This window comes from Tachysurus vachellii, chromosome 18 (genome assembly GCF_030014155.1).
Source record: "Tachysurus vachellii isolate PV-2020 chromosome 18, HZAU_Pvac_v1, whole genome shotgun sequence".
In the NCBI taxonomy this organism is placed as follows: domain Eukaryota; kingdom Metazoa; phylum Chordata; class Actinopteri; order Siluriformes; family Bagridae; genus Tachysurus; species Tachysurus vachellii.
Genome location: NC_083477.1, coordinates 8,067,032 through 8,090,320, shown reverse-complemented (window position 1 = coordinate 8,090,320; position 23,289 = coordinate 8,067,032). Strand labels below are relative to the sequence as shown.

The window sequence follows — 23,289 nt, the reverse complement described above, 5'->3', positions numbered from 1 at the left end:
ACGATCTACTATGGGCTAATGCTACAGGACACTCAGAGGAATATAGCATGGTGGCCTTTACAATGCACAATCCTAGGAAAATATTTATGTGGGCATATGCATATATTCACTTATTAAACAAAAGAAATCAACAAAATGAGTTTTTCAACTGAGGAAAAAGTTAGTACGCCCTGTGCCCTAATAGCTAGTGTTTCCCCCTTTGGCTGAAATAACCTCAATGAGACGTTTGTTGTAGTCATCTCCTGGTTTCTGACATCAACTGTAAGTAAGTTTCCCCATTCCTCCATGTAGAATTCTTTCAGCTGTGTGATGTTTGAGGGGTTTCTTGCAAACACAGTCCGTTTCAAATCACCACACAGGATCGCAATAGGATTTAGATCTGGACTTTGACGATCTGGCCAATCTCTGTTTTTTTTACTTTTCAGTGAGTCCTTGGTGGATTTACTAGTATGTATTCTGTCATGTTGCAAGGTCCAGCTTCGCTTCAGCTTCAATTTGTTCCATGTTCCTCAAGCACCTTAGTGGATTCTATGATGATGAGCCTGCCAGACTTCCACCTTCATGTTTCACTGTTGGTGTGAGGTTATTTTGCTAAAATACTGTAATTGGTTTACGGCAAACATGTCCTCTGTTATGGAGTCCAAATAATTCAACTTACGGCTCATCTGTCCAAAGTCTTGGCTTTTGTCTTTGTGTTCTTTCTTCTGACTTCATTCTTGCTCTCATTTTTTACTTAGACAGCAAAGGTTTCATACTTGCAAACCTCCCATGACATTAACTCTAGCAAGAACTTGCTGTGGGTCTGGTGATTATATTTTAGGGTTTTTGGAGACATCTTTAAACATCTTGTGCTCTGCCCTTGAGGTGAATTTGCTTTGACATCCTGACCTGGCCACGTTGGCAGTTGTTTTAAATGTTCTCCACTTGTAAATGATTTTCAGACAGTGGAATGGCTGATTACAAATTCTTTTGAGATCTTATTATATCCCTTATAAGACTCATAAGCATCAACAATCCTCTTTCTGAAAGCCTCAGAGAGCTCATTGGATCTTAGAATTTGCACCTGATTTGATGTGGGGTGTACTTACTTTTTCCTCACAAGAAATTAGATTTTTTTTAAATTACATTTCAGATCATTATAAAAAAGTTCTTTGGTTTTATTTGTTTAGATATATTACTTGAATCGTCCAATATTGTAAGGTAAAATGCCCATAGGTTTAACTATTAAAAAAACCCACAGGCTTTCATGGGGTGTCCTGATTTTTTAACATGACTGTATGTAACATACACAAAAAAATCTAAACATTTTTGGTTACTTTTTTTGATGCCTAGGGTTACTATAAAGATCATGATGAGTATGTAACCAGTTTTAAAAATACACTGGTAAATATCTACATGTCTAACACGCTTAAAGACATCTAAAACCTTACAAACCTTCATCATGTTTTGAATAGCTTCAGGCCTGAGTAAAACTGATCTAAATCTAATCATTCCTATTTGTAATCAGATAGAAGCTCTCAGAATGTCTGTGAGCCACCCTTGAGTTTTTAAATACGATTCTCTCCTTTTTCACTTTTTTCTGAGTAACTAGTTTTGCTTTGTAAGATTCATGCAAAAGAGAAATGTGTTTCAGGCAAGGACAGTCTGGAATATTTGGCACTATATAGTATAGCAAAAAAAGATGAAACCCTGAACCTGAGTTCTCAGTTTGTAAATGCTATAAAAGGTGAACCCCATTCGTAGTGAGTTGTTCTTGAAGAAGATGAAAATAATTTTTTTAAGTATAACCGAAGCTATAAATAAATGCAGTCAGTCTCAGGTCTGATATTTAATATATTTCTGACCTTCCGTCACGATGAGCAGCTCCTCCCTCTGTCACCGTCTTGACAAAGATTCCAAGTTTCTCCAGACCCATGTCTGCGCCAGCGCCCATTCCGATGATACTGATCCCCAAGCCGTCGTTGTCTTTGCCAGCGAAGAGTATTACGTTAATGTTGTTTAAACAGATACATGAACTACCACAAGCATTTAACGCATCAGTTTGATATACAGCTTCAGCCACTGCCTTTTCAGTCCAACTGCTATTAATTAGAGGACTGGATTTCCATAAAAATATCTTAGACGATAAATAAAATCTAAGCTGAAAGCTTTGCGCGAATAAGATTTATTTAAAAGCTTCTGTAAATATAGCTTTAGATTTTAGTAACCCCCCCAGCAGAGTCTCTGCATTAAACCTGAGCTAAAGTGAGGATTTAAACGTGTTACCTTTCTCCAGTTCTACGGGGAAAAGGTCCAGCCTCTCCACTCTCTTCTCCAGCTCGTACTCGGCTGAGGCTGCCATAGGGTCGACATCATCGTTGCGCCGGTCATAATCCTCGTTGGAGTACGTGGTGAACACCTGGAGGTCAAAGAGAAAGCAGCAGGATTTGATATACAAGCTTAGATTTTCAGATAATTAAAAGAGGTAAAAGAGTAGGCCAGGAATCCAGTTGGTTTTAAATCATGACTGATAACCTATAATGTAAGACGCATCTATGAGAAGACAAAAATCCTACCATGTGAGCCTTGTGATTGAATTGAGTAACATTAATATGATTCATCTGTACTGTACAGATAACATGATTTCAGTGTGGTTTTTCAAAGCTCTGAATAAAATGAAACTTCAGGAGCTGAGATGATCACCTGAGCTGAGAATCGAATCTACAGCGCTGGTGTTTTATAACACAGGTTACAGCTGTGCTATTCTAGCACGCATGTTTTAATCAAGTAATTATAATACTACAGTTATACTACATGATATAATCACTAGTAACTTCAAGTTAAAATCAAGTACAGTATAAGCAATGAAATCCCGTGTTTGTGTAGAAATGAAATATTTTTTATTTATGTAATATTTGTTCTTGAATCTGACCAACCACATATTGAGTTTTATCACTGTGGGCTGGACAAATGAGAAATCCTTTAGTTTGGTAAGTGAAAGTTCTAACATGGTGGCCAGGCCCATGTTTTGGTGAGTAGGTGAGATAAATATTAAGAGTTAGAGAAATAGAATAATATAGACACAAACAAAGTAAATATTCCGGTGTAGCAAACAATTCATCCCTAGCCATTATACTTTATTAAGAAAGAACAAAAAACAAAAAAAAGTCAGCAAATTTCTAGTCAAAGTTTAGCAAAGGGTTGTGGTGTTTTCTCTGCACAGCACACAAAGTGTGTCTGGCTGGTGTTTGTCATATACACTAATTCGTCTGAGTGTTCGTCTGGGTAGCACATACACTGAGGTGTGTCAGCACTGCAAGGTACATTTTGTTGAAATAACAAATACAAATGAAAATCAATAACAAGTAGAATTGTTTATTTCTGTGGTAGCTGAATGAAGGAAAAAGAAAAAAACTAGCCTACTAAACCTAACTGCTTTTCTGCTGACTAAAAATGAAAGAATATAAAACTGAAACCCGGACATGTAATCTTCTTGTCCCGGGCGCCTGGGCTAGTGATTTGTCCACCCCTGAGACATAAAAAGGAAACAGGCAGGTCAGCACATAGGCTTCTCAGATAACACCAGCACCTACAGACGTGGATGTGGGGATGTAGATGATGAAGGGAAATGCCTAATAAAATTATCTAATCTCACTCTCTCCTCATCATGCCAGGATACATTGCATTTTTGAAAGCACTCAACAGAACCTATGGAAGGTTTGTATATCTCCCTCTGTGTGTGTGTGTGTGTGTGTGTGTGTGTGTGTGTGTGTGTTTGTGTGTGTTTTTTGGCAATAATGGCAAAACCTTTCAGCTGGAAAGAAATCAAACTGTATGTTACTGTAGATTAAAATATACTACAAACTTCTAACCAAAATGAATGATTCATCAAATTCACAGATAAGCTTAGATCACAAATTAATCTGCTGACCAGAAAGACATCCCTTGTTTTTCGAAGAAAGCTGTGCCTCCCTGAGCTGTGCACTCATTCCTGCCATAGTATGTTATACACAGTGAGACGTTTATGGATGAGGGCAGAATGGGAGAAGAATGAGAGGAGGGCACAAGTGAGAGATAATTAAGAGTCGGTGTCAGGAGAATTGAGTTCATCTACTGGCCAGAAGAACTGGCTTCTTTTACTAATAGGAAAATGCCTGTTTGTGTTTAAACGCCTCATCCATCTCTGATGGTGCTTGAATGTTGCTCGTTGAGCATCGAGTGTGGTGATTTACACAAAGACATGCTCTAATTCCTGTTCAGAGTCATCGAGCATTCAGTCAACTCCTAAAATGTGTTGAGATCAAAATCAATATGTGTCTTTCTTGTCTAAACGATTAGTAGTTCTTAATATTTATATTGCAAAGAATAGCCTGGAAACAAGAAGGGGAATTATTTTCTTTATTCATAGACCTAACAAGCAGAGAAAGAAAATAAGTTTTACCTCCATTGACCTTCGGAAAAACAAATGTTTTTATTTGAATTAATGTTTGCCTAAACCTAACGCACTTCATTGGGACCGACCCTCACCCCCTGCTGCACTACACACTCAGCTTTATCAGTTGGATATTCAGTGTGAACAAATGACCCATCATCTGTTTTGAATCAGGAACATGCAGGTTTGTGGAAATATTGGCTAACCGTAGATCTTCCGTAAGTAGATGATCTTTTCAGAATTAGGGACAAAATTCAGCAAAATAAACATTCCTTATGTATTCAGCTTGTGGTGAAATGAACCAAGAGAAAATAAACTGACACTAATAATATTTTTACTTGCAGTGTGACGGTGTGGCTCAAAGCCAAACAGTTTGCCAATGAGTTTATGACTTTGTGTCGAGGTCGAAATCAAGATTTGCTACCTATTTTTTTTTTTTAAATGTACGATACAGTAGGACCCTCAGTTGTCTTTTCCACAGGAATTCTTGCCTTTTCTGTATTGATGCACTTCTGTATTGATGACATTTATATTCACCTCATTTAGCTGACACTTTCATTCAAAACAGCATCCATTTGAGACAGTTAGAGGTTTAAAAGCTTTGCTAAAGGACCACCATGGAGATCTGATGGCACTGGGCTCCAAACTCATGGCCGTTCAATTAGTCCCTGGAGGGTTTCAAGATTTTCTGATTGCAAAAATGAAGGAGCTTGCAGTTTTGCTAAATTACCACAGTTTTTTATCATGATGCACTGTTTGACGTCTTCACCACCCGCATTCAGCCAAAGCCTTCTTGGTTCATGTGTGTCAAACATGAATACTGCCCTCATTAAAAGTAATTAAATATGTCTTTACTGGTAGAAGTTTAAAGGGGGAATCCTGTGCTTGCAATTTTGCAAATTCAAGTAGCTTTCAAGTAGCAAAAAAAAAAATCTGAAAAATATACTTTGTAAAAATCCTGGAGGAACTGATTAGCAGCCCAGTGCATTAGCCACTGAGCTACTACAGCTAACACCACACGTACAACCCTGGAGCTTACACTTACCCAGTAATCAGTTATTAACTGTGTATCTACAAATCACCCCTATGTCAGGTATTTTATGATGAGATGAAAACACATCTTCACTCCTAAGCATCTCTTTATGCTGAGCACTTCATATTTGCCCAGTTAATGTCACTACTGCTTTTAATATATAAAAACAAACTTTTTATTTGTAGTTTTGAACGATGATGAATCTGTAAGTGAGTTTTGGATCCAGAATCCATCCAATCACTTTATGAAAGGTTATGCTGAAAGCATGTCAGTGTCTTTCACTTCTAATCAGATTATCAGTCTGTTCCTGTTCATCATTTTGCTTCCTTATTTTGCTGCTTCATGTTTTACTTCCTTTGCATACTCTTCTCACTCAAGCGCTCTCTTCCTCTTTGTTTAAGCTCTCATGTGGCCATGTTAACTGTCAGCTGTTTGTGCTCTCATCTCTGCTCACTTGTAGCTTTGTCATTCTGAAATCATGTACATCACTCATCCACCGTTATCATCGAAACACACGCCTCAGTACGCATCCCACCCAAAGTAAACCACCATCACTCAATTCTGTTTTTGTCTGGTTCATCGTTCACCCATTTCTTGTTCTTCCAAAAACACTCTATTTATGTGTGTGTATGTGTGTGTGTGTGTGTGTGTGTGTGGAGAACAGCAGCAGGCAAAGCCATCGCCCCTCACTATAAATGCCATTGCTCTGGTCACATGGACCCATCTCCATGGCAACCCCCAGGCTTTCCCTCTCTCTCTCTCTCTCTCTCTCTCTCTCACACACACACACACACACACACATCTCCAGCTCGTCTTCTGACAAATTGTCACAGACGCAAATTCACACACTAGATATGAAGAAAATTCTATGATGCATGTCAGTCCAACTACACATACAGCTACATACTTCATGCTTCTGGACATGATCTTACTGGATAAAACACAAGCCCATATTTTGCTGTATTCCAGCTGCTATACAGATTTTGATGAGGAACGTGTGTTTGGGATCTGTGTTTAATAATGTGAGTGTATTAGAGTATCTCTCTCTCTCTCTCTCTCTCTCTCTCTCACCAGATGTGCCTGAGACACACTTACACAACCTCTTTAATATATCTTCAAGGAACATGGCAGGTGGAGAAGATAGGTGAGAAGAGGAGAGGAAAGGAAAATCAAGCAGAAAAAAGGAAATGAGGAAGGATGGGCTAATAACAGAGGGAGAATGAGACGAGAGATGAGGAGAGAAGAGAGCTATTAATGATGAGACAAGAGAAAACAAAAGAAACCTCAAGATGAGACAAGATGAAATTTGACAGGTACAGAGACAAGGAGACGAGACGAAAAGCTGTGGAAAGAAGGGCAGAGAAGATGACATAAGATGAGATAGGATGAGATGAGACAGCAAGAGACTGGAGAGGAGACAGGGACAAAACAGATAAGAGACATCGAGACGAGACAAGAAGTGTGTGGGGTGGCAGCTTTGCCTAACATACAACTGCTGAAAATTAAAAAATTCTACCATATAATCAACATCACACACAGCCAAGCTCAGCTTCCTGAGTCTTTGTGTGTGTGTAGAAAAGCAGCTGGTCTGGCTACTGTTATTTCTGCAGTTCTGCTTGACTCAGCCATTCCCGAGGTCCCGTCGGCATGCAGAGGACGACAATGATGCGTTAGAATAATAGCCTACGTTTGTTTTTCATAAACACGAAGTTCAGCTATACATAGCTAACCAAAACACACACTTACACACACATACAGACGCACGCTAAAAACATTTAACCTGCTGTTGACAAGCAGACTTTCATACACAGACCCATGTGCACCCAAACACCCACACACTACACTGTACAAGGTACACTCAAGAACAAAAGAGCCTAGATCTAACATACAAAATCACACCCACTAACAGACACAAGCATACTGAGAAAGCAATAAGTTGCTACTTCTAAATCTTACATGGAGGAGGATGATAATGACAGAACAGTGCAATACACACAAAACACATTATGCATTAAGAGAATAACAATAATAGTAGTATGAAACATTTCTATTAAACTACTGTCTAACCCACACATCACTACCGTGGTGTTCACTTAAGTACAGCTGTAAATGCTGCATCCACAGTAAATTCACTGACAATTTTAACAGGAACACATGTACACCTGAAGACTGGAAAAACGTTGTCTGGGCTTTTTTTCACTCTTCAGCTGTCCAGTTTTGGACAGTCTGTGTCTTCTTTATCCTCAGGTTCCTGTCCTTGTCTGACAAGAGTGAAACCTGACGTGACCGGCTACCATTCTCTTCAAGATTCATGTAAAGCTGTCTGTGTTGTGTCTTCTGAGATGCTTTTCTGCTCACCACAGATGTAAAGAGTGGTTATCTGAATCACAGAGCGTTTCTCGTCTCTCATTAACAAGACTGACAGTACTGCTGCTAAGCTTACACCTAAATCTAACCCTAACCAAAGTGAAACATTTTTTTTTAGATAAAAGCTACTGTTTGATTTGGAAGATCCACACAGATGCTCCTGTCCTTGTGTTAATTTTGTCCACAACTAATAAATGAGTACATGTCCACACACACTTGCACAGAAACACAAAAAAATCAACATCTTATTCTAATAGCCAGCAGATGTGTGTAGTCTAAACGTAATCTGTGTCTAGTCAAGAAAACCACTTGAATGAGTACAAGGGCATGCACACAAATATGCGCATGTGTGTATGTATTTTCCATCACTTGCAGCTATTCCCAATTTTGGAACAGGCAGCTGCTTTCACGCCTCTCTCCTGACCAGAGAAAACCAGGCACTCCAGGCCCTATTTTGACACCCTGTGTCTGGTTGCTATGGAGATCGCCTTTATGTGCAGAAAGGCGACAACACACACACACACACACACACACACACACACACACACACACACACACACACCATAAAGTGCTCACAGGAGAGCCCCCGGGCATTGGAGGAGGTTGCGACAACTATTCTTAGCACTGCAGGTTTTGTCCATTGACTCCAGTCTAGAACAGCAAGCCTCCTGTATTTCTAGAAACAAAAGAAAATACATGCATGCATGTGACTGCACTGCAGGACAAGACAGGGAACAGTGATAGTCTAGAAGGTGGGAGAAGGATCAGTTTTTTCAAGAAGTACATTTATTTGCTAGCCTATCTAGTCCTGTCATTTGGTTTCAGTCAAATGCAGATGGGCTGAGTGTATATTTAGCTGATGTATCATGTATAACTTGCCAGTTTTAATTGCCACCCACTTCGGTTTGAATAGAACAGCCCCAAACCTGGTTTACACATGGATAGGTAGATATTCATGTGAAAATCTCCATGCAATGTGGAATATCGCTAACATCAACTAAGTTAGCTAGCTGGCTAGTTACCTGCTAGTATGCTGCCTCACACACACTGCTAGTCCTATCAGAACTTTAACTCTTATTTTTATTCTCATTCATTCATTCATTCATTCATTCATTCATTTTCTACCGCATATCCGTACTATTCTCGGGTCACAGGGAGCCTGTGCCAGGCGTCATTGGGCATCAAGGCAGGATACACCCTGGACGGAGTGCCAACCCATCGCAGGGCACACACACACTCTCATTCACTCACGCGGACTGCACTCAATTGTCTCTACGGACAATTTTCCAGAGATGCCAATCAACCTACCATGCATGTCTTTGGACCGGGGGAGTAAACCGGAGTACCCGGAGGAAACCCCTGAGGCACGGGGAGAACATGCAAACTCCACACACTCAAGGTGGAGATGGGAATCGTGATTGAGGTGAACGAGGTGAACGTGCTAACCACTAAGCCACCGTTACCCCAGTTTTATTCTCAGTGATTTATAAAATAAAAATTTGAATACATTATTATATATATAAAAAGACCCAAAAGTTTCATCAATAACATTAGCTTAGCTAGCTGGCTTGTTAAATTTTAGCAACCTAGGACAGGGGGGGAAAAAATGCTACACTGAACAGTTTACTGAGTCATTTGTCCTCTAGGCAACAACAAAAAAACAAACCCACAGATAGCCCAGACACAACATTTGCTCATCTGATCTACCCAGGCTGTGATTTCTGCTGAATAAACCCTAGGAACAAGTGAAATGATTTAAGGATTTTTTTTTAAAGAATTAAGTTTAAGAACATGCCATCACCATTACCATTACTGCCAATAGGACTCTGATTTACTGTAAATACATTACAACCTCTAAGCTGGAACACACAGCTGTACAGCGGTCATTACTACAATAAGGCCAATAAGGTTTTTATAGTTTTTATATCTATAGACATTTTAAACATCTTTTAATATCCAAACCAGAGATACAAAAAATCTTCACTGCAACTGAAAGTAGCCGTGCTTTTTCTGACAAGCATATAGGCAGAGACCAAAGAAGAAACAGGAAGCCAGCTACAACAACAGGAAGTTGTGGATTGTGATCAGCAGGGGAAACATTGTGAAACCACTATGTTGGTCTAACATATAGCATATACTCACATGGCCGGGGTGTATCTCAACTCTTACTCCTACTCCCATAGAGCGTAAAAACGTTGAAACTGTGTCATTAACGTTCTAAAGATTCTCATTAGACTTTGTAAGGCTGCTGTATAACACTGTCTGATAGGCAAATGACTTTTATAACCTGCATGCATGAACCAGGCGCTACAGCCGACAGAACATCTGAAAAGGAAAAGCATCGACTGTTTTTATTTTCCGTGGCTTTTGGGTTTGCTAAAAAATATAAAGACTACGGAGTCACACAAATAACTCTGGATACGAAAACATGAAAATGACTGTTACAATTTTTGGACAGTTTAAGCCTTTATTCAGCATTTCTCACATTTGTTTATAATGGCAGACAGTCAACTGCAGAATCAGTCCTCACGTCCATGACTAACCCCTATTTTCCCTAAGTTGGTTGTTGTAGTTTCCCACCCACCATCTAGCTGAGTTTACCCAGAGAGTGATGGTGTAGATTAGTACATGCTCACTCTGAGACACTCCGTGTAGCTGAACTGAAAGTGCTAACTGCCATATTCTGCACACATGAGCGCACATATGGCATGAACCGTATACTGGGTACCACTGGGCAATGAGGGAACAGTTAAGGTTCTGTGTTGTGGCTCAGAAGGTTCTAGTTCTAGTAATGTTTTGCTTCACGGATACTGAATCACGGCTGACCACATCATGTGCTATGGCCCCAACTTCCTAACAAGCTGTGACATGTGGAAGCGTTACAGAATAGAAAGTGGTGTACTAAACATGCAGGTGAGTTTCCTGTAGTAACAGTAAAGTGCAGAATGACAATAGAATAAAAGAGTCTTTATGTATGCCAACAAAGAGTGTGTTCCTGCTTTAAGCATCAATTATTAAAGCATAGAAGCACCTATGGCATAAGCTGACATGAGCCCTGATGATGTTAAATAAGAGGAAGGAATAGAGAGCACTGTAGCCCTCCTTCTCTGACTCACTGCATCACTGATGTTAGATGGTGTGAAAAAGAGAGATCAAGTGAGACCCAGAAGTGTTTTACGGTTCGGTGCAATCACAGTGCTTGTCTTCTCCAGGTTTGAGATGAATGGCACAGGTTGCATGGCCAAAAAGTGGAGTGACTGATTACGAGTTTCCAGAAGAACCTAATAAAGCGATAGTCTAATCGAGCATTAGTCTTTATTCTGGATGTTGTAGCCAGATGGCTTTCAGCAGACTTTATTTATTTCTGAACTCCAGCAGCCCAGGGGGACGATTCACAGGGCATTTCCCTGTTGATTATTTTTGATTAAATCTGCTTGATTCTATCATGAGTGATAGCACTGATTAGCATAAAGTCTTTTCAGTTATTTTATTTTCTGACACTAATTTTATTTACGGCTCCTTTATTTTTCTTAACTAAAAGGTTTCAAAATGACCAGATTTAATTGAAGCACTTCATTTTATTTGAGCTTAGCTAAACTATTCGAGCACTTCACTGCGCTACCGGAAGAAATACAGAACCAATACCATGACTTACAAATAAATTACAGCTTTTATACTGTGTGTGAAGTATTTCCTCATGGAGCTGACATGATAAGAACTCCCACACTTGCTTTGCTAAATAGCTGCTGTTATGGTAGCTTAGGTGGCTACTATTATTACCGCATGACCTACTTTGCATTGCTTTAAACCACAATGCTGTGGAATTCTTGAACATGATTGGTCAGAACCTGTTAAATAATATTTTATAACAGAATGGTCGGATAGTAGTGCAGCTGCAAGGCAATTTACAGAAAATGGCTCTGGGCACATTTCTCTTTCTTCTTATGAAAGAAGACTTCAGTCTGTATCAGTGCATTGAGCTAAAAATGTTTACGTTTCCAGCATAGAAAGGGTCTTGAGGAAAGAGAATTCGGTTAGGTGACAAGCTCAAGTGTAATCATAGGCAAATTTCTCTAAGGAATAAAATACTTCAGGACATGCAGTAATAGGAAAATAATCACCTTTGGAGTAGTTTTGACCCTTTGCTTTGTGCCAGACCACATAATTCTACCCCACTGTTGATTACTTTATATTCCGTCCTTATTTAACATTTCATTGCATTATTACTAGTCAGTAATAATCAGGATAGATTCTTCACAATCTGATCAGATACACACTTAAATACTGCACACCTCACATAACCCTGATTACCTCAAATAAATGTAATCAGGCAAAATTCTGGCAAAACTGTGACAGACGTACTCACAACCTGTTAAAGTTTGCTGAAGAGTTACAGCAAAACTACATTAAAAAAACAATGTTTAAATAGTTTATTTCTGGATCTGGAAATACATGATTTAACAAATACAACCCATAAATGAAAAGTAGTTCAATATCAATATAATAACAGAATACTGCACATAAAAACACACCATGCCACATCATAACATAACACACATCATTTCAAGATGAAGGACACCGAAGTGCAGATATTCCCACTATAAATAAATCAGTAGCGTGTTGTTTCTGTAATCACCAGGCTGGAGGTTGTTCTGAACACATTCACATTTTGTTACGTCAAGCTAAAAACGTATTAACCTAAAATCCTTGTATGCAAAAAGAGTCACTTAACTATTCACCCCAATCACTTTACCTGTGCCTCAAATCTGCAAAACTAATCAAGTCAATGGACAACCGGAGCATAATCAAGATAATATTCATACACGAATCCCATATTAGCGCTGATGGATTGGAGGCAAGTAGTAATGCTCTAATCAGTCTGGATGTGACACTAATCCCTGAGATTCAGGTTCTGGGAATAATCTCACACAAGGTGTGGCCATGTGCTACTCCTGATCTCAGGCATGGCTCTATCAGGCACAGAAGTAATGCTGGCTTTTTAAATGTTCACTTCCTGCTTAATTATTTTAGTACAACAATCTTTTTCCATGCACAATCTTAATCAGTTATCTTTCCATTAAAGCTAAACGGTTTGACAAATTCTGTAAAGAAATAGATGAGCTACAGTAGACCTACAACATGCATCTATGAGGTCTAATACTTGAGCAATCGAGGCCCTCATGTAGCAAATGTTTGCATGTGTAAAAACACAGGCAAGCTTGATACCACCTCCAAAATTGGTGTGACTTAAAAACGGCATCTATAAAGTCTATCAAATGCCTACAGTAAATTAGCACGTCTTATCTGTTTTGTGTGTTTCTACCTACAGATAGATTTATAAAGCCCCCACATAGTTTAATTATGAAAGTCTATTAATGAATATTTATATTTATTTGCACATTTTTTTCAGCTAGTTTCAGATCAGAAAGGCATCTCTAATTAAAGAGAATATTTTTATCATTTCCAAAAACATTTTCGGCAGTAGGCATGGTTTCCTGTTCAGTAGTCACCACACATCTCTGCTTCTGATGACAACAGAATTTTAAGAGCATGCAAAAAGGTTTTCTTTACATTAGTGTTAGAACTTCCAGAGACAGAGCACTCAGTTCAGTTCACCGGTAAGATCTCACTCTTTCTCTACCCAAATGATTCACTGCCTGTTTCTTTCCAAACCACATAAACTTGCAGTTTGTTGCCTATTTGTAGAAGATCTGCATTAATTCATTGTGATATTCACCTCCCAAATACACTACACTACATCTTCTAAGCAGCAGCATTGCAGTCGGATCCTCGTGCAGCATCAGTTGCATGGAGAAAAGGGACGAAAACACAACACACTGAACAATCTTAACAGTCTTGTTACAAGTGGTGCTACACTGCAAAATGGAATCAATTACAGTTGCTGGATGTGGTTAACACAGGGAATCGTGATTACTGATGAATTTCTTATATGAGTGCCCCAGAGTCTATTTGTTCTGTTAAAAACAAAAAAAGGCAGATTCAGAGTCGAATCCAGACATTTACCTTAAAGAGCCGACTTAAAGCTTCAGCTTGTTTGCATTACATCACAGTTAGAATGCACACTCATGTCTTCACTTCTTATTTTACATTCATGCTGTTTTTTGATGACTCTTACTGCTGTTAATTGTGATTATACTTGAAGCACAATTACGCGTGACAAGTTTTGGGTTAATCTTCATGGAGTCTCTCTATGCTACAAACCTGCCACTGCCTTTGAAAACAATAGCACATTAGTGTGATAATATTATTTAAACATTCTTTCTTGCTGTTATTATGAGTCATTGTTACTCATTTTTTAAAATTACCTCCTGCATGCAATCTAACTGTGCACACAGTTCATTATGTAATGAAGGATGATACTAAGCTTTCCTTAGTATGTCAAGTTTGGGAAAGTGGAGGGGGGGGGGGGGGGTTTGGGGCACGGTGGCTTAGTGGTTAGCACATTCGCCTCACACCTCCAGGGTTGGGGGTTCGATTCCCGCCTCCGCCTTGTGTGTGTGGAGTTTGCATGTTCTCCCCGTGCCTCGGGGGTTTCCTCCGGGTACTCCGGTTTCCTCCTCCGCTCCAAAGACATGCATGGTAGGTTGATTGGCATCTCTGGAAAATTGTCCGTAGTGTGTGATTGCGTGAGTGAATGAGAGTGTGTGTGCCCTGTGATGGGTTGCCACTCCGTCCAGGGTGTATCCTGCCTTGATGCCCAATGACGCCTGAGATAGGCACAGGCTCCCCGTGACCCGAGGTAGTTCAGATAAGCGGTAGAAAATGAATGAATGAATGAATATGTGCATCTGTGCCGATCATCATGTTTTACTAGAGACATGATATAATTGTTTATTTCCTGGTAAGGAAGGCCAGAAGATGAGAGCATAAAGGGTTAAGAGGGTAAGAGGGGTAAGAGCCGCTATTACACACTAGTAAAGTTGAAGTTAGACTTGATGAATACACACAACAGTCCACCTTCTGCTAACGCTACCATTACTTTTTATATATAACAACCAATAGACAGCTTTTATAATTAGTTTATAATTAGCTTAATTTAGTATATAGTAGTTAGTTCTAATTGGATTTAAATCTTACAATACAACACATACAATTAAATACCACTTATACCATTAATACTGCTGCTGAATGCTGATTGGTCAGAAGGCATTTTCTCTAACAGCACGGTTACAGACAGCAGTAGTGTTCACTGCATAACAAATTACATATATTGTATATGCATTTATATAGTATGAGTGCATACTATACTTATAAAGTACTTATATAGTAAGAACTAATGAAATTTCACTCCTGTAAGAATTAAAGTATTTTTTGGTGATTGTTGCAGTCAAAGAAATGCTTGATTTTGCTGCGTACTTTTTCAAAATTTGCAATAGAGTCTACTTGTTTGCGTATTCTTGCAGAAAAACAAACGATTTGGTAAAATTGAAGCTCAGGTCTATTTCAAAGTGAAGACACGTGTAATTAGTTTCTATGATAGCTTTACACGTGTTCTAAATAATTGAATGGACCTAAGGCTGAATGCACAATGTGAGCATGTCACACAGCGCATCTGGGAACAAATCTGCAGATAATCGGCAGACATTTTTAAAAATTGCAAGCTATTTTGGTTTATTTCTGCAATGAACCTTTCTCTACGGAGACTGAAACTGCAAAGCTGTTCCTTTACAGAGAAAACAGTTCAAATGTAAGGCAGTGTTCAGTATGTTGGTGAGAGATCAACTGTTTATAGCTGCTATAACATAAATGACTGGTTTCACATGCGTACATGTAACCATCCCTCTGATAGTAGTTCCAACTGCATGTTTTATAATTATGTGCAAGTTCAAGATTTTTATTTGTCACGTACATGGTTATATACAGTATACTTGCAGGGAAATGAAAAAGATGAGATGTTAAATGAATAAGAAAGATGTTAAACAATGGCATGGTGGTGCAGTGTAGCTCTGACACAAAACCGAGCTAATGATGTAAAGTATTAAACCTGACCTTGCATGCTGTTACAGGACATTAATTAACGATTATGCCGAATGATTTAGCCCAACACAAAGGCAAATATGGGTTGTTGTATTAGTTTAGGGTTAGGTTTAATGTTACACTGTTCCATTAAGTTTTCTGACACAAGCGAGTCAGATGTTCACAGATGTTGCATAACATTAAGCCTCACCATATATGTTATGAAGGTGTGGTATAGAGACAACAAAACACTAGGATGTGCTGTGATTGGACGCTTGGTGTTGAGCTGCATTATGCCATTATTATAATGGTTAATTAGTTTGCTGTAACAGCACACCATATCAGGGTTTATTCTTTGCATCATCAGCACAGCTTTACGTCAGAGCTGCACTGCGCCACCATGTCATTGTTTATTATCTTTCTTATCAACTACACGCCAGGTTATTGCTTTATTTCTACATAGTATCTCTCGTTCACATTCTTATTGTGGATCAGTATCTTGACTCTTTTTGTTTAACAGTAATAATAATATTACTAAATTACTATATATAATATACAATATTACTATTCAATAATAACGGTAGATGGCAAATAGTAAAGTACAAGAGTACACATAATAATAATAATAAAAAGAATTATAAACAACACATCTATATGTACTCTGGTTCACCATCCTTCTCCCAGAACAATATATCTGCTTTTGTGCTCTAACATAAAGCTGTAGATAACTCATTAATTGAGAAAATACAGAACCACACCTCGGGGCATGTATTACCGGTTCATGTAAAGAAACACGTCCATAATCATCAAGACCATGAATTATTAATACAGGAGCTGAATGAATGCCAGGAGGTAACATCACTAAGCCGGTGACAGCTATAGCTGTGGAGCCTTCAATCTGCTGATATAATGTCTATGTAAAACAAAAAATGTAAAGGGAGATGAAGACAAAGAGCTAATGGTGGAAAAAAAGAAACAAGCCCTACAGTATATCCTTTGTGTCTTTTCCGGGTGATGTGTATAATACGTACATCCTCCGGTGCCTTGACTTCTCACATCAATTTTTCCCTCTTCCTCCCCTTAGACCACGTAGATAGATTTTCACTATATGCTGTATGTATGAGAGAAATAACACAACTGCAAAAGATACAAGAGTAACAACAAAAAGGAAGATTTAGGGAGAATTAAGGGGAAAGTGCGGTTAAGAGAAAGAGAGACAGCATGGAGGCGGGAAGTGGAGAGAAACGGGGCAATATGTCAGAGAAGGGAGATATATTTAGAGAGAGAAGATTATAGAGAGCATGTCTGGAAGAGGAGGCCGTATGCAAGAGGCTGTTTGTGAAAGAGCTGAAGGAGTAAGAGTACAGAGGGAATGTCAGAGAGAGAGAGTGAGAGAGTGAGAGAAAGGCACATGAGATGAGAACAGAGGGTGCAGTGTGCCGCAGGCCACCAGAAGACTGCTAAAGAGGAAGGGGGAGGAGATGGAAGGGACTGAACGAGCCTGCTGGACACTCAAACATGACCTCTCTGCTACACTCAATACAACACTAACGTCCTTTTCGCACCATAACCAGAAGTGGAAATACTCACCGTTGTGGTATTTTTTAAAGCCCGAGAAAAAACCTGAACAAAATGACACAAACATCCTCTACAACAAATGCTCCAAAAACATTAAAAGATTAAAATCATTAACGAAAACCTCATTAAGGTCTTCATAAAATGGAGGCTTTGTGTTCGTCCTATGGTCTCTGCTTAACACTCGATCACAAAGACCTCTCTAAGTGCCACTGGTCCACAGTGACATTCCTATCTCAAAAAAAAATAAAAAAGAGCATCAATCACAGCTAGAAACAGTCTGTTCCTTTTATACTGTATACTACATCTTTATCATATTTCACTTCCTATATGTTACAAAAGAAACGTAGTGGTTAAGCTGCTTAAAACATATATAACTGACATGTCAAAAGCCCCACCCTGTTGGTCTTGGTGATTTCCAGACTGTCCCCTTTTCAAGCTGTCTATAAAGAAAAAAAAGAATACTCCACATACTGTAGGATTTGGATCATCAATCACTGACATTTTTAAAGCAAGACAACAAAGAATTATCTTTCACAGTTTGTGTTATTGTGTATTTAATAGTTACGCATATACGCCATATACGTCAACTTCTTTTAAGCAATTTCCTAATTTTTTGGTCATGTGAAAGATTTTGTAAGAGTTTTGCAATTGCTTTAATAGTCTACCTCAGATTTGCTGATTCATTTCATCAGATCACTAAGCTAGCTTCGAGGCTTTAGCTTACACTTGGCATCAAGCTGTTTGCTTTAGCTTACGTTATTAGATTCTGATCAGTTTATGATGAACATTTTGTTAGTTTGTTAGTAGGTATTTTCTCTTCAAGCTTTCATTTTGTTAGTTTACCTATTGTTTTGTTATTCATAACTTACTTATACAATATTGAAACCTCATAAATATATTAAGATCATTCAGAAAGATCAATGAGTTTATTGTTTCCGGTCTACAATGCTTTTATGAAAAATTAAGTTAGCATCCTTGAGTTATGAAACTAAAAAAGCAGCGGAGAAAGTGTGCAATTTGCATCTAACGGTCATTTATTCAAATTTTGTTTAAAACGGTGATGTGACTGCTGAAAAGTCTTTCACACTTCCTACTCACTTGTACTAAGACATGTTTGTTAATGTAAAGTAAAGGTCTTTGTAGACAAGGATATGGAACAGGAAGATGTTTTACGTCACATGGCCTACTTCCAGCTTCAGCCTGTGAAGTGTGTGTACACACGAAGAAGTCAAACTACAACACAGATCGCCACATTTGTGTCAACAACCAATTTAAAGCAGTGCAACGCAGGTAACATTTTTGGCAGTATTGTAATTTTATTATTATATTTCATTAAACAGCCTTGAGATGCACTTCAGCAAAACAGATTCATTCTACCACAAATCTGTTAAAATGTTTATGTCGTTGCTTTTTTCTCCACCAAATGAAAAAAATAAATAAATAATTCTATCACTTCTCAGAAATGATGCAAAATGCATCAGTACAGCAACCAATGGCAATGCGATAGCAAATCCTACACTGGCCTTTGCTTTGACTGGAGTGGGTTTGTGCGTCACTACTCTCTTTATGTGCTTATATAACTGTGAGGGAAGCTGGGGACTGTCAAGGAGACACACACAGACAGATTCATACATTTAAGTCCACGGTTAGTGGCCTTGGGAGTAGAGTAACTCCAATATTATCATGTGTTTCATTTCCAACACAAAATAATATTATAAAGCTCTCTTAAGGTTTATATACCACACTATTTTTCCTTGGATTTGCTTGCAAAAACAAGCTCATCTTGCCAACTTGCCAAGGCTAAGACCTTCAACAAAAAGAAATAAAGAATAGTTCTCACTACAGTAAAAAACTATTCAATTACTTGATTTTTATAGTACTCAGACAACCAAAGGTCATAAACCATCATTATCCAGATATTTATTGAATGGTTTTAGATAGTAAAGTTTTTTAATTAACTCTACATTTGCGTATTTTCTAACCTTCACAATTTACACTTTTTTTGTTTAGGCTGAAAGTATAAGTGTCTACCATAAGTGTAATGGTCCTCTGGGTGAATATAATAATAATAATAATAATAATAATAATAATAATAATAATAATAATAATAATAATAATAAGAAGAAGAAGAAGAAGAAGAAGAAGAAGAAGAAGAAGAAGAAGAAGAAGAAGAAGAAGAAGAACTGGCATCCTTTGTTAAACCATGTGACTGATCATTAAAGCTTTTGGGTAATGTTGAGGATAGTGTTCCAGGATCTCTTGTGAAGATGGATGTCATGAATTCTGTTAATTTCATGGTATTTTAGTCCTGCCTCTGTCAGAAAGTTAAAGTTTGCTTGATATATTATATTTCTAACAAAATATGTGCAAAATAAACTCAAATGAAAACTCTAAAAATGACTTGTAACATGTCGTTTCACGATGGCCCTGTCACTGAATTTAAGACGATGATCCACATGTGCAGGAAAAACAGCTTGAAATGTTCTGCATGACGGGCTGGAAAACGATCCCTTGACTAGCATCTACAACCTTGTTAGACATTACAGTGCCTATGTGCTGTTACTGCATGTGATATATGACATGTGCTCACTTCAATGAAAGGTACCAATAATTCTGGAGTTGACTGTATTGTGCACTGTGCTGCTAAACAATTGTATATCCACAAACAAAACTCTGCTACCTTTGTGTTAGAAAGCATTTTAAATGGCCTTAATAACTAATTACACACTGGCTTTATCTCTGTGTTACTCTATAATTCAATGTGTACATGATACATTATGGTATTTCTGTATCCACTTCCTGCAAAAGACTCAATTAAGAATAAACGCGTTGCTTATGATACCTCAATGAACTCGGCATAAGGAAGAGAACCAAAAAAAAATGTGTAGGATATTTATAGACAGGACTTACGAGAAGCAGAAAAAAGAAGGATGTGAGAGTTTGGTGGTTATTGAGTTTTGCTGCTTAGAGTGCAGGTCTATTTCTTTTGTGACCTCCTTTTATGTCTTTACTCCATCACTCTTGAGAAAAAAAGTAGGCTGAACATAGGTAGGGCTGAGCAATATCCAAAAATACTCGAAATGGTATCCGTTGGTGGAAAAAAATAATAGCTCCCACAATATCTGAGTACATCTCTTCACCCACCAGTATTTTAAAAAATTTTTTTCCACATTATTTTAGAACTCAATTTTTCTACACATTAGCTAAATGCATCATAAATGCACTTGAATGGATTTTATTCTGCCTAAGTTAGTATTAAGGCCTAATGCAGCTGTTTAAAATGATTTTCTAACTCTCTATCAATTTCAAATATAAGAGTCATGGATTAATGCAGATTATTAGAGAATCATAAAAATAACCTTCACAAAGTTACACTATGTTGGAGCTTAACATAATTCAGTGTCTATCCAGGAATCACCACAAGCAAACGAAAGTCATAAAAAGTCAATCTAATTATAGGACATTTTTGTGGAAATGTTCTTCCTGTTTAAAATAGTCAGATTAACCAAAATCCCACTGTAGCAACAATGTAGGTAAATGCTGTTCACTGTATCTTAAGGCAACGTGGATTTTATGGCACTGTGAATGAATAATAAATATTGGGTTTTTTTTCTTCTGGCACTCCAACAATGCCTTCCACTCATTCAAACTTCAGTACTGTTCAACATGCTCTTAGAGAATTGACCAATTGTAGTAATCCTATTATACTCATTACTGTTTGACTCAGTATAGCTGCAATGGTCAAAGGATTGTTTCTTACATAACGACAAATTACAGCTGGCCACATGATGACATTCTGTCTACAAATGGCTGCTCCTATTTGGAACTGCACTTTTTGAAGCACACTGGATCGATTCTGAGTCCTTGAACAAAAAAGCCAACCCAACAAAACAGGAAGAAAAATGCAGACATGTAATAGCCATGCAATCAATAGTCACAGCTTTATTATGCTGGCTTTGTAGAAGCAAACATTCTGTTTTCCTATTTAAGCTTAGACAAAAATATATAAAATTTAATGCGGCCTAGGGCTTTCGAGCCACAAGCACCAAATTCGGATAGGTTGTAGACCCTGGTCTGAAGTTTGTTGCTATTATTTGTTGCTTTTCTAAGCGATCCGAGTACCGGTACTTCCGGTACTGGGCCTCAAAGTGGCCTTTTTTCCCATAGACTCCCATTCTCCCATTCCCATAGACTCCCATTATAACAGAGCAAAGCTAAGAGGAGATCTGAACTCCATGTGATCCTACACCAATACAACACTTGCCTGACTGTATATTTGTAATCACACCATCTAGTGTCACCCATATGAGGATGAGGTTCCCCTTTGAGTCTGGTTCCTCTCAAGGTTTCTTCCTTTACCAATCTAAGGGAGTTTTTCCTTGCCACTGCTGCCTGAGTCACCTCAGACTTGCTCATTGGGGATAAACACATATACATACATACACACTGTGAACTATAGATATTTTGAATTTTTATTATGTTGCTTTGTAGAAGCCAACATTCTGTTTTCCTATTTAAGCTTAGACAAAAATGTATAAAATTTAATGCGGCCTAGGGCTTTCGAGCCACATGCACCAAATTCGGATATGTTGTAGACCCTGGTCTGATGTTTGTTGCTATTACTTTTCTAAGCGATCCGAGTACCGGTACTTCCGGTACTGGGCCTCAAAGTGGCCTTTTTTCCCATAGACTCCCATTATAAACTTTGGAGGTTTATAACTCTGCAAGCTTTCGAACTATCTACACCAAACTCTGCCAGCTCCTTTAGGGTGATACTCTGAACAAACTTTTAAATTGGTGTACCGACTGGCCTTTCGATTGTGCCCGCAGCCCCGCCCACAATATATGCAAAATCAAAAAACTTTTTACAACATTGACATGTGACATATCAAAACACTCAGAACAATGAGGGGAAACTGCCTCGCGGGTATTCTGATGACGTCACGTGACGTCACGTGATGTCACGTGAAAATAAAAAAAGTTGCACAACATGGGCATGTGATATATCAAAAGACTCAGCCCAATGAGGGGAACTTCCTCAGGAGTATTCGGATGACGTCACATGCTCGTCTCCACTTGCCTCCAAATGTTTTGGCACCCTATCTTTCTGTCCACTTGCCTCCAAAAGTAACACTGACCCTTATGTCCACTTGCCTCAAAAAAGCACCGGCCTTTGCGAATATTTGCCTCGTCAAAGCCAACATCAAAGTTTGTCGCAACGAACTTTACAAATCTAGTTATATTAATTCTTTATATTACTCCTTATGTTTATCTTCTGTCCTATGTTTATGTTCTGTAAAGCTGCTTTGAGACGATGTCCATTGTAAAAAGCGCTATACAAATAAACTTGAATTGAATTATAAAATTTGGAGGTTTATAACTCGGCAAGCTTTCGAACTATCTACACCAAACTCGGCCAGCTCCTTTAGGGTGATACTCTGAACAAACATTTAAACTGGTGTACCGACTGGCCTTTCGATTGTCCTGCAGCCCCGCCCCCCAATATACGCAAAATCAAAAAACTTTTTACAACATTGACATGTGACATATCAAAACACTCAGAACAATGAGGGGAACTTCCTCACGTGTATTCTGATGACGTCACATGACGTCACGTCATGTCACGTGGAAATCAAAAATTAGCACAACATGAACATGTGACATATCAAAACACTCAGCCCAATGAGGGGAACTTCCTCAGGAGTATTCGGATGATGTCACATGCTCGTCTCCACTTGCCTAAAAATGTTGTGGCACCCTATCTTTCTGTCCACTTGCCTCCAAAAGTAACACTGACCCTTATGTCCACTTGCCTCCAAAAAGCACCGGCCTTTGCGAATACTTGCCTCGTCAAAGCCAACATCAAAGTTTGTCGCGACGAACTTTACAAATCTAGTTTAATCTGCAATTAAAGCCAAATACA

The 23,289-nt window shown here is 38.5% G+C and overlaps 1 protein-coding gene across 3 annotated transcripts in view; it reads right to left on the bottom strand.

Moving 5' to 3' along the window:
• The window catches only part of ppp1r9ba (protein phosphatase 1, regulatory subunit 9Ba), a 44,716-nt gene that overhangs the window by 14,188 nt on the left and 7,239 nt on the right, over window positions 1-23,289 (bottom strand). For all 3 annotated transcript variants that reach the window (XR_009649875.1, XM_060891955.1, XM_060891954.1), the window contains exons 3-4: window positions 2,266-2,398; window positions 1,845-1,965 (exon numbers count right to left, since the gene is read on the bottom strand). Coding sequence is in view for 2 of the 3 variants with exons in the window: in XM_060891955.1 (XP_060747938.1) it covers window positions 1,845-1,965; window positions 2,266-2,398 (254 nt within the window). In the remaining variant the exon portion in view is untranslated. The remainder of the gene's footprint in view (window positions 1-1,844; window positions 1,966-2,265; window positions 2,399-23,289) is intronic.